The 13014-nt window shown below is 35.3% G+C and overlaps 1 protein-coding gene across 1 annotated transcript; it reads right to left on the reverse strand.

Annotated features, from left to right (window-relative positions):
* Positions 1-3183: 3183 nt before the first annotated feature.
* On the reverse strand, positions 3184-12709 carry LOC148942320 (uncharacterized). The gene is made up of 2 exons (XM_089103400.1): positions 12082-12709; positions 3184-4220 (listed from the first exon to the last, which is right to left on the reverse strand). Exons 1-2 carry the CDS (start codon positions 12396-12398, stop codon positions 3950-3952), a joined length of 588 nt encoding a protein of 195 aa, XP_088959526.1. The 5' UTR covers positions 12399-12709; the 3' UTR covers positions 3184-3949.
* Between the last annotated feature and the right edge of the window lie 305 nt (positions 12710-13014).

Below are 13014 nucleotides of genomic sequence, written 5' to 3' on the forward strand. Positions count from 1 at the left end.
TAATTATGCATTACAGTTTTTAGAATGTTCTCTTACTTGTAATTTATATCTGGCTTGTTTTGTCCCGTCACGTGTAGCCGACTCATCTACTTCACCTGTTGACAATATTCTCTCGCCTTATACGTGAGGCTACTTTTTTTGTTTGATTTTTCGATTATGGATGAATCATCAGATCATTGTATGGTTATGTCGTAGTATAAGATTCAAAAGACTTTGATTAGGGGAGATCATTACAAGAGAGAGAAATCTTTCACTTAAAAATATACATAATTTGAAAGTAGCCCTTGGTGACGTATACCAGAGTGAACGTTTAGAAGAGAGAGATCTTGATAGATCATTGGATATTTTTTTTACAAAGTATTAAATGAACAATTAGAGTATCATTGACCTTATGAAAAAATACTTCAAAAAAAAATTTCCACAAAAACCATGGATTAATGAGTCACTCCTGAGATCAGTTAATGAAAAAATTCGTCTATATGAGATAAGAATGAAATATCAATCCCCTGATAATATTATACGTTTTAAAAATTATAAAAATCTGTTAGGGAAAACTCTTAGAACGAGTTAGAAAAGGTATTTTGACGATTCTTTTAGGAATATGGAAACCCAAAAAAACATGATCTAAATATACAAAAGATTGGAAACAACTGGAATAATTTTTACCCAGAAATATTAATAGATAAAAATAGTCTTGAATCCAAGGAGAATGGAGCTATTGCAGAATCTTTCAGCGCTCATTTTACAAGTATTGGTTCTAATGTTACTCATGGTATCGGCTCGAATTCGGCTCATTCATATAAAGGATACCTTCTTCAATCAGATGATACAAGTATGTTTTTGACCCCAGTTAGTCTTGATGAATTCCAAAAAATTAAAAAAATTAAATAGAGGTAATTTATTAAGCTTGGATGGACTTTCAACTAATCTTTTGAAACACCTTGCATCTGTAATTCATATACCTCTTGTTTATATTTTTAATTTGTGTTTATCTTCTGGGGTATTCTCTACTAATGGAAAATTGCCCGAGTTATCCCATGGTATACAAAAAGTTGATAAAACTAATGTTGATAATTACCGATCTATTGCAATACTTTCTCCTTTGTCAAAGATTTTGGAAAAGTTATTTCACAAAAGAATTTTATATTATTTGGATAAAAAATCTTTTAATCAAAAGCCAATTTAGGTTTAGATCGGGTCATTCCACTGAACAAGCAGTTGCAGCCCTTTTGCTTAAAACTAATGATTCACTGAATAATGGTAATTATGGGTCTTGTATTTTCTATGATATAAAAAAAGCATTTGATAATCTAAATCATTCCAATTTGTTTAATAAGTTGAATAACTCTGGAATTAGTGGAAAGGTAATGGATTTAATAAAGTCGTATCTACAAAATTGCAGATTCCAAGTAGACCTACAAGGCCATCTGTCTTAGCCAAACTCCCTGGATACTATTGGAGTGCCCCAGGGGTCTATACTCAGACCGTTACTATGTTGATATATATAAATGATCTCCTTAATTGTCTATCCTATAAGGATAGCCTAGCAGTTATGTTTGCAGATGATACAATGGTATCTGTTCAAGCTAAAACCACTTAACTATTGATCGATAACATGGCGTCTGAAAGTAATTCAGTCATCCAGTGGTTTTCTTGTAATCTTCTGGTTCTCAATTTGTCCATGACAGAATTTACGGTTTTTGGGAGATCTAAACAAGGAGTTGCTAAAGTTGGGTTTGATGAGTTAGTTGTTTCTTGTTGTACAGTTGAACAGGTTAAGACATATAGATTTTTGGGGATTATTCTTGATGAGCTTTTATGTTTCCGTAGTCATTCTGACCATCTCCGTATAAAGTTAGCCCAAAATTTAGGATGGTTATATTGATTAAAGTATGTTTTTCCTTTTTAAACTATTAAATTCTTTATCATTCTTTAATAGAATCATACCTAAGATATTGTCCCATCATTTACCTAAATACATTTCATAATCTTTCTATACCCCTCCAGACATTGCAAAATAAAGCCGCAAGAATCTTTGGTACTGTCTTTCATCGTCCTGCACGACTTCAAAATCTTTGTGAAACAAAAACTTTATTTTTATTCCTTCATATATTAAACCTTAATCAACTTAGGGATTTGCAATTATCGCTCTGGTATTATAATATTCAGTCTCTGGTAAGTTGTTTAATGAATCAAAAATTCTTGTCACCCCTATTCGCTCACTTGCTTCTTCGTCGGCTCGTTTTGGAGCGTATAAAATCCCTTTGGTTAATTGTGAAAGAGATACATTTTCAATAAGATACCAAATACCTTAGGCTAAATTTAAATGGTAAATATAAAAATATTAATAGCCGATCACTATTAAAGACTAAATTAGTAGAATATATTATTAACCTTTGATAACGGGGTGATTCTTCTTGATAATTTATTTCTTAGTATTATTTTTAGATTTTGCTGTGCGGGGGTAGCCTCCTTTATTCTTACATCCTTCTATATGTTAAGATTTTTTTTGGTTTATCTTCTTTATATTTATTTTTGGCGTACTTGAACTCATTGTAATAATTGTTAGTCTTCCTTTCGAGCTTAGCTCCCTTTTGGCTCTATTTAATTATTTGTGTTGTTTATATTTCTATGAAATAAAATCTATCTATCTATCTAGCCATAGCAATGTTATTTCTGTGCTTATCACTAATCACTTTAATGTATTTATCTTATATACTATACTAGAATGAAACCCTGGCTACCCACACTTACTAGAAAATGGGTCAGAAGGTCTTTGCTACTAAATATCGCATAAAAAAAAGAAAAAAATGAAAATTCTACATTTTCTAATGAAGGGAACAAGGAAAAGGGTACGCGACCAAATATTGGAGTTAAGATAAATCAACTGACGCTAAACTGACAGAATGAATCATAAATGTCTCACCAAAACAAGTTGCTGGTGACCCTTACCTTTTTGACAAAAAATTATCTTTCACGCACTTGTGACAAAATCTGAAAAGGGAGAGAGTTATTGTAGCTGATAACTTATTTTATGTCATAGAAGGACCAACTGACTGAACTATTGCCCTACAACTATTACCTCTTACTCATCATAGATGAGAAGAGATTCTTCACATCCTTTATTATAGAACCTCCAAGATCAAATCAATAAACTATTCATTATTTTTACTTACTTATCTATGGTTGGATAATTTCCGAATGTAGAATCTACTTGCAAAATATTCTTAATTATGTCCTTTGACACCCCAGTTTTGATAACAGCTATTTCATCTCTCCTAATTCCTTCTTCATTCAATTTGTGAAGCAGCTCCTCTACCTTATCTTTCACTGCGTTACAATCTTCTACACAAATAAACTGAGGTTTTTCTCCAACAACTCGAGTTCCTGGGTTAGAATCAATTCCAGTAATCCACCCATTCTTTATAAGGTATGCACAGTCAAGTTGCTTTATTAGGCTGTATATGCTGCTTGTATATCTTAGAATATCTATGAGACGTGTAGAGTGATAAGAATCATCTATCTTCTTTCTAATGCGAGAAACTACATAAAGAGTTGGCACTTCAGAATACGATGTCAACCAGCAGAAAGTAGACTTGGCAATTATGTTCTAAATTTCAGATACTCTATTTTTGCTATCAAATGTTCCAAAGTCCAAATTTAGATCATCACAACACATTTTAAAGCTTGTCCTGTCGGCATATTCTCCAATGTGAAACAGATTCTGTGTTTCAATATCAATAACGTCACTGCCACCACTGAATTTTATTAGTTTCGAACATTCTTCTACACTAGTTTTTTCTTTTTTGTTATTACTCTGTCGTTCAATTTGTGTCTTGACAGTTTGCCAAAATATTTCTCTAATACACTCTACTGTTTTCTTATTACTATGAAATACTATGATTAACTCATTTGTTCTGTTCTTTTGTAAGCTATATAACTGCCAAAGTTAAAAAAACACATTGACCATCTTCAGTATTAAGCAATAGGTTTTTCCAGTCCCTGGTAGACCTATGATCTGTAAACAGGGATGATCACAATCTACAATCGCTTTCTGTGCGGGGGTCAAAAATACATCTGCTACTACTTTGTTCAGTTTCTCATCTTTCTTTTTATTCTTTCGGTACTCTTCGTTTAATTGTTTCTTTATAATTTGTCCTGGCTTCATAATATCCCATTGGTACTTAGTTTTGAAGTAACTAATGTATAAACCATAAGCCCTGAAAAACAGATAATGAGATTGAAGAGAAAAATAAAGCTGTAGCACTACAAACTCGAGACTAAGATAACGGTGCTTTTAGGCAAAAATATTTTTAGTCACAACTACTATGGTCAAAGTAATATATAGTTACAGATACTTACAGATACAACTAGACCTTTCCGTTTATATTTAAAAACGGACTCCTATATCTGAGCGGTCATCCGCTTCTTCAAATCAATAAAAAAATGGAAAAACTGTTAAAAAAAATAATTAAAAATATGTACAAAAAAAAAATTCTGGAAAGTGTGCTCTAGAAATCCTGTCAAAACTTTTTGCCCAACACTAATACTTAGGACACATGATTTTATTATTGAGAAAAAATTATCAAATGAAAGTAACTATAAATTCTGTTTAAGTTATAGAAACAATTTTAGAGTTTTGCAAAAATAATAGCAAAAGAAATTTGCGGTGAGTGAGTCCTCCCATGAGCTCCAAATACTGACTACTCTTTTTTTGAATGTAAAGGCCATTCTTTACAGATTTACTATGCTATTAAATACAACTCTTGAGTTTGTAGCAGCTGTAATCATGGTTATAGCTGTTACATCTTGTACTTCAACTACCAGTTCTATTGAAACTATTTATAAGGCCAAAAGCATTAAGATGAAAATTTTAAGAGGTATATGAAAATATAGTTTATAGAAAAGACATATCACATGTGATATAGCATTGGATAATAGTGTTAAGTTGAAACTTCCAGGACTTTATGGAAATGAGGTTCAATTGACCCAACGGCAATACGTTTATAGTACAGCTGCCACTAGAGTTACCGCTATCATAGGCAGCGCAATTGCGCTACATAAGTAAAGAACGATGTTGGCAAAATGTATTATTTTATTTTTTTGGTTTTAGGCCAGGGCACTTCGTATCGAAGGAGTTGTTGTATAAACTTCAAAAAGGGCTCATTCAATTAAAAATTGGAGTGGCTAGCGCCCTTTTTAATAGTCAAAAATGATTGGAAGGCAACTAACAGCCCTTCCACGTCCACCATTTATCCAAACGCATCCAATCAAATTTTGATATAGCCATTTTGTTCAACGTAGTTGAAAATTCTGGGAATTAGGTCTTTGAGGATGATAGCCCTATCAGAGCCCCAAGGGCAAGGGTTATAAGTTATACTCTCGGGGCATATAAGGTTTTTTATTGAAGGCTGTCTCGTAGAAACTTGAAAAAGGGCGCATTTGATTGAAAATTCAAAAGGCTAGTGCCCTTTTTAATAGTCAAAAGTGATTGGAGGGCAACTAGTACCCCACTCACGCCCAATTTTTCCTAAAATACATACAATCAAAATTGTTAGATAGCCAATTTGTGCAACGTAGTTGAAAGTTCTGGAAATTAGGTCGTTAAGGATGAACCCCCCCCCTCTCCCACAGCCCTCGGGGCTAGACTTGTAAGTCATGCCCTGAGGACATATGAGGTTTGTATAGAAAAAGTTGTCATAGAAATTTCAAATGGGTGGATTACATTGGAAATTGAAGTGGATAGTGGCCTTTATAATATTCGAAAGTAATTGGAGGGTAACTAGCCCACCTCTCATGCCCACATTTATTTCAACGTAGTTGACAGTTCTGGAAATTATGTCTTTAAGGAAGACAACCCCCCACAGCCATCAGGGCAAGAGTTTTAAGTTATGCCCAGGGGCATATAAAGTTTTTATCGAAAGTATTGTCGTAAAACTTCAAACAGGGCTCATTTGATTGAAAATTGAAAGGGCTAGTGCCCTTTTTAATAGTTGAAAGTAATTGGAGGGTGAATAACCCCCCTCTCACGCCTACAATGTCTACTAGCACATCCAATCAAAATTTAGAGATATCATTTTGTTCAACGTAGTTAAAGTTCTGGAAATTAGGTCTTTTAGAATTACAACCCCCTCAGAGCCGTCAGGGTAAGTGTTTTAAGCTATACCCTGGGGGCATATAAAGTTTTTTCAGAAAGTGTTGTCATATAAACTTCAAAAGGGGCTCTGTTGATTGGAAATTGAAAAGGCTAGTGCCCTTTTTAATAGTCGAAAGTGAATGGAGAGCAACTAATCTCCCTCTCACATCCAAAACTTTCCTAAACACATTCAATTAAGATTTTGAAATAGTCATTTTGTTCAACGTGGTTAAAAGTTCTGGAAATTATGATTTTGAGGATGACAAAACCCGCCGAACCCGCCAGGGCAAGGGTTGTAAGTTTTGCCCTGGGGTCATATAAGGTTTTTGTAGAACGTGTTTTCGTAAAGAATTCAAAAAGGGATAATTCGATTGGAAATTCAAAGGGCTAGTGCCCTTTTTAAATAGGCTAGTCGAAACTGATTGCGGAGCAACTAACCTCCCTTTCACGCCAACCATTTCCCCAAACACATCCAATCAACTTTTTTAAATAGCTATTCTTTTCAACGGAATTGAAATTTCTGACAATTTGGTCTGTGAGGATGACCCCCCCCCACAGCCCTCCGGGCCCGGGGTATGAGGTATGCCCGGGAGGTATATAAAGTTTTCATACACAGTGTTGTCGTAAAAACTTCAAAAGGTGCTCTTTTGATTGGAATTTAAAATGGCTAGTGCACTTTTTAATTGTCAAAAGTGATTGGAGGGGAACTAACCCCCTCTCACGCCCACCTTTCCCCCATACACATCCAATCCATATTAATACATAGCTCAGTTGTTCCCCCTCCTTGACAAATTATATCTTTGAAGATAACCACCCCCTCCCCCCAAAGCCCGCCGGGCCCGGGGGCTCAGTTCTGTACTGGGGGCCGAATTTGTTTCCATAAGAAGCGGTGTCGTAAAAACGTATAAAGTGTCTCATTTGATTGGAAATTGAAATGGCTATTGCCCTTTTTAATAGGAGTAAGTGATTAGAAGGCAACTTAGAGGTTCTTATAGAAAGCGTTGTCGTAAAACTTCAAAAAGGGGCTCATTTCATTAAAAATTCAAAGGGCTAGTACCCTTTTTGATAGTTGAAAGTAATTGGAGGGCAACTAACCACCCTCTCACGCCCACCATTTCCACAAACACATCCACTCAATATTTTGAGATATTCATTTTGTTCAATTCATTTAAAAGTTCTGGACATTAGGTCTATTAGGATGACAACCCCCTATGAGCCCTCAGGGCACGGGTTTTCAGTTATACCCTAGAGGCATATAAGATTTTTATAGAGAGTGTTGTCGTAGAAACTTCAAAAAGGGCCCATTTGATTTTAAATTTAGTGGGCACGTGCCCTTTTTAATAGTTGAAAGTTATTGTAGTGCAACTAAACCCCTCACACGTCCACCATGCCCCACAACAAATTCAATTAAAATTTCTTTATATTCAGGTGGTTCAACGTCGTTGAAAGGTAGGGCAACTATGATTTTGAGAATTACAAACCCCCCCAAAACCCCCAGGGCAAGGATTGTAAGTTATGCCCCGGGGGCATATAAGCTTTTTATAGAAAGCCTTTTCGTAGGTACTTCAAAAAGGGCTCATTCGATTGGAAATTGAAAGGGCTAGTGCCCTTTTTAATAGTCGAAAGTGATTGGAGGGCAAGTAGCCCCCCACTCAAGCTCACCATTTCCCCAAAGACATCCAGTCACAATTTTGATATAGCCATTTTGTTCAACGTAGATGAAAGGTCTGGAAATTAGGTCTTTGAGGATAATCTACTACCCCCCCACCCACAGCCCTCAGGTTAAGGGTTGTAAGTTATTCCCTAGGGGCATTTAAAATTTTTACAGAGCATTGTAATAGAAACTTCGAAAACTTCGAAGGGCTAGTTCCCTTTTTAATAGTCAAAAGTGATTGGAGTAAAACTAACAACCCCCAAGCCCACCATTTCCCCAAAAACCTCCAATCGAAATTTTGAGATTGCCATTTTGTTCAACGTAGCAGAAAAGTCAGGAAATTATTTCTCTGAGGATGACATTCTCCCGACAGCCCTCAGCGCAAGGGTTCAATGTTGTGCCCTGGGGCACATAAGGTTTTATAGAAAGCGTTGTCGTAGAAACTTCAGAAAGGGTTCGTTCGATTGAAAATTGAAAGCGCTAGTGCCCTATCTATTGTTCGAAAGTAATTGGAGGGCAACTAACGCCCCTCTCAAACCTTTCATTTCCCCAAACACATCCAATCAAAATTTTTAGATATACATTTTGTTCAACGTAGTTGAAAGTTCTGGAAATTAGGTCTTTGCCAGCGTTGTCGTAAAAACTTCAAAAAAGACTCATTGAATTGGAAATTGAGAGGGCTAGTGCTTTTATTAATAGTCAAAAGCAATCGTAGGGCGATTGCCCCCCTCCCTCCCATACCCATCATTTTCCCAAACACTTCCGATCAACATTTTTATATAGCAATTTTGTTGAATGTAGTCAAAGGGTCTGGAAATTATGTTTTTGAGTATGACAATCCCTAACAGCCCTCAGGGCTAAGGTTGTAAGTTATGGCCTAGGGACAAATAATGTCATATAGAAAGCAGAGTCGTAAAAAATTCAAAAAGGGCTCTTTTATTTGGAAATAGTGAGGGCTTTTGCCCTTTCTAATAGTCGAAAGCAATGAGAGGGAGAACCCCCCCCCCCCCGACGCCCATCATTTCCCAAAACACAATCGATCAACATTTTGATATGGTCATTTTGTTCAACGTAGCTGAAAGGTCTGGAAATTATGTCTTTGAGGATGACAACCCTCCCCCCATAACCCTCATGACAAAAGTCGTAAGTTATGCCCTTGGAGCATATAACGTTTTTTTAGAAAGTTTTGCCGTAGAAGCTTCAAAAAGGGCTCATTTGATTGAAAATTGAGAGGACTAGTATCTTTTTTATTAGTAAAAAATGATCAGACTGTAAATGTCTCCTTTCAAGCCTATCATTTCCCCAAACACTTCCAATCGAAATTTTTATGTAGCCATTTTGATAAGCCTATTAAAAAGGTCAGGAAATTATGTCTTTGAGGATAAAAATCCCCCCAGCCCTCAGTGCAAGGGTTGTAAGTTGTTCCCTGGGGACATATAGAGTTTTTATAGAAAGTGTGGTCAAATAAACTTCAAAGGGGGCTCATTGGATTGGTAATCAGACGCTCTAGTGTTCTTTTTAAGAGTTAGCCCAATCAGAATTAAAAATGATAGCGATTATCATTGGATTTTGACATGGATAAAGTCATCAATGCCTACCATACCTTTGTTAAAAAGAAAAAAAAGGTTAGGCGATATGTATTTCATAATGACAAAAGACAAGCCGAGATAAAACAGCCCAAACAAATTAAATTCACAATGGGTAAAAATCAAAAGTTACAGGTGTTATAAATGATAAATCGTTGGAAGAAAAAGAAGTTTTTCTTCCACCGCCTGAACAATTAAAAGAAGCAAAAGTTTGGCAATATGTGTTCCAAGATTACAAAAGACATTTAGAGGCAAAAGTTAAAGATCCAATAAAAAAAAACCATAATTTTACAAAGGCACTACTTCTAATTTAAGGTCCATTTGGACTTCATGATATCAAGTAAAGGCTCAAATTTGTCTCTGTTTAGAAAACAAGTGACAGTCCATAGTTCACAACACTGGGCATAAACCCACCCGATCGGATATGGGAATATTTCGGAGGGTTATGGACACGACTTACAATACTTGACTGTCAATACTCTATAGCTTTAATTAAAAAGGAATCATGTAAATGACGTTTCATTCCATTACATTTAAAGAGCGAAACAGATACATAATAGTATTGAAACGACGTCGTGTATTGTATAAAATATTTTCAATGCAGACAATATTTTCAGTCACATAAAATACAAAAAGGACTTACTTGACTTACTTTGACTTAGGTATCCTGCTGGCCACTGTTCAGCGTAGAGAATGACAACTACCTCCTCCATCAGCTTTGATCCAGTACGAGCGTTTGCGCTTCACTTGGTCTGATGTTTGCCATCACCAGGAACTCGGACAGTTTGCTGGACCATCATTTCTACTATCGGCTGCAGGATCACTTCCAAATGATTTTAAGAGGGTTAACATCTTTATTGGTAAGTGCAGAGACATTCGAAGTAGGTTTCCGAACAATTTTAAGGTACACTCAGCTGCTTGGGTAGAAATCTGGAGACTGGTTGGGGGGCAACAGCTTTTCATTACTCAGAACATTAGGCCACCTTAGACCTTTAATCCTTTTCAGGCTATTCGTCTGGAATACATCGATGGTCTTTAGTGTTGCAGTTGATGCATGACATGTTTTAGCTCCACAAGGCATTACAGATAAAACGAGGGTGTTGAAATTCCACAGTTTAGTTGAAAGACTGATGTTCGATTTTTGCCAAAGGTGACGGTTTAGCTTACCCATGGTAGAACACGCTTTGAAAATTCTTGCTTGCAGCTTGGGGAGTAGCGATCTATCTGAGGAAATTGGGAAGCCAGGTAGGTGTACCTTTAGACAACTTTAATGCTATTTGTTTTGTCTAGACTATTAGGTTTTAAGAAGGTGAAGGCCATCATCATTAAGTGAGACAAGGTCTAGAGGACAAATTATTTCAGGCCAAGCATCCACATCATCACAAACAGTGGTGTTGAAGTCACATAGAAGAACTGTTATATCTTTGGGAGACGCTGTCGTGAGACATCAGGTCAGAGTAAGGTAGAAATCATCCTTGGTTGAGTCGTCTGAATCCATTTCTAAACACCAAAGAACCCATGCTCATCAGCTATTTTTCTTGTTTATTGAGTCAACTTGCCCTGCACCATTCATCAAAAATTCGTTTTTGTTTAATTCAAAAGGAGTTCGAACCGATATACATTTGACTAGAAGTTCGAACAGAATAAACATTCTTTTGAGTTTCACACTAACTTCATTCAGCGGAGTGACTATATATCATTCACCAGACAATTTTACTTTGAATAAAGCCATTTCAAAACGCCAGAGATCCTATGCTCTTCAGTTTTTATTTTTAAAGAATTAACTGAATATGGTACTTTCACCAAATTTTTTTATTTGAATCTAGGCATATCGAAAAACCAGAGATTCCATGCTCTTTAGTTTCTGTTGTTATTGAATTAACTGAACATGCACCATTCACAAGAAGTTTTTTTTTAATTCGAATGGAGTTCGAAAAAAAACCTATTCGACCAAAAATTTGAATAGAAATAACATTCTCTTAAGTTTTCTATTTTCATTATGTGAAGTGATCTTGCACGATTTACCAGAACTTTTCAATTTGAATAGAGACATGTCAAAACGCCAAAAACCCATTTTGTTCAGTTTTCAATTCTCATTGAGTGGAGTGTTCATGCAATATTAACCAGAAGTTGTTTATTATTTGAACAGAGTGTGAGCAAAAAATCTTAAATAGCCATCTTTTTATTTCCCGCCAACTTTCCTAACTTATCCAAATGGGCAATTTACGCTAAAAACATCGAACAAAGCTGGAAGAAAATTGTTAGCTTCTAATAAGCACTAGTTTATACTTATTCATAGGCCTCGAGATGGGTTCAGGTTAAACAAGACTGGATTTAAAGGGGGGTTGAGTTTCATAAGTGTTGAGTTAAATGGGGGTTTAGTTGAAAAAGGGCTTAGTTAAATGGGATTGAGCTGCCGGTGGTCTACTTCAGTTACTTGGAGTTCAGTAACAAGAGGTTTAGTTACCTGCACACCCAGAAGCAAAGATAATTGTTGAATAATTTTTTTCTGAGACACTATCCCTGAGAAATTGCTATTTTAATAACAAAGAAAATATTCGATTTAAAAATCGAGCAATCAAAAAAAAAAGTTTCATAATAAAAAGAAATTCAAAAAATAAATTCAATATATGAATAAACCTTCAGTAGAATGGAACTTTTCATTTTCAAAATCTATATTAAAATTATAATCAAAGATTACTAACCCTGCTAACAGTGTCCTGATTGCGTGTTTAACCTTTTTATCCACTGACACTCGCTCTTCTGTGCACAATTCGTTGATTTTTTCTAAATAGTTATCTTGAAATAGAGCATCTTTAAATAAATTATTCGAATCAAATAGTACAAAATTATAATCGGTTGGCTTTGGAATGTTCATATTCACAAAAACATAGAAAAAGTGAATAGGAACAAATTCACAGCATTCAGAACTAATATTATGGTCAGCTAGAGCTTTTTTAATGTTTTCAGTCACACTTTTCTTTTGAGTGTTTTCTCCTTTCTTTGAAATAGTTTCTCCCATACTTTTGTAATTCTTTTCAGATGGTTCGTCATGCAACTTGAAAGATTTGACCTCTAAAATAATGACTGATGATTTTGTTATTAGCAAAAAATCCCCAAACTTTTCATTATCATGATTATCTTGAAGACTATAAAACACATATATATTGTGTTTTAATTGTTTCAATTCACAGTAAACCTTGTATTCCGCTTTGAACCCACGCGATCGTTGACTTCCAATTTTCCCAATTGGATTCGGAAGTAAAACGAGTTTGTCCACATCAAAGAGACTACTTTTGCCAATGTACTCCAATAGACATAACTCTGCCACCTGTAAAACAAAAGGCTTTGTTCTGCAGCAAGCTGTATCTTCTCAGAGCAGCAACATTCAAATAGAGGGTTGCTAGTGTTCATATTAAATACTTATGCACAACATTTCACAGAATAAAAAGGGTTTGGAAAAGTTGATATTTTTGCTTTAATCCTCGAATAAGTTCCTGATCGAATTATATTTCTGAGTGGTCACTTTCAATATTTAAAAATAATTGACAACTTATCTTTTTATTACCGATGCATAGCTTATCTCACTGAAAAGAAAACTGAATTTCATTTTACAGCTTTATGATAAGAACATGTGT

Source organism: Artemia sp. Qi Xiang Cuo, chromosome 17 (genome assembly GCF_049724085.1).
Source record: "Artemia sp. Qi Xiang Cuo chromosome 17, ASM4972408v1, whole genome shotgun sequence".
Lineage (NCBI taxonomy): Eukaryota > Metazoa > Arthropoda > Branchiopoda > Anostraca > Artemiidae > Artemia > Artemia sp. Qi Xiang Cuo.

Excerpts from the sequence above, each read along its gene's own strand:
- LOC148942320 (XM_089103400.1), bottom strand. The coding sequence starts at position 12,398 with ATGGGAGAAACTATTTCAAAGAAAGGAGAAAACACTCAAAAGAAAAGT. Across the intron at positions 4,221-12,081 it reads ATCAGGACACTGTTAGCAGG|GGCTTATGGTTTATACATTA; the intron begins GTTAGTAATCTT and ends TCTGTTTTTCAG.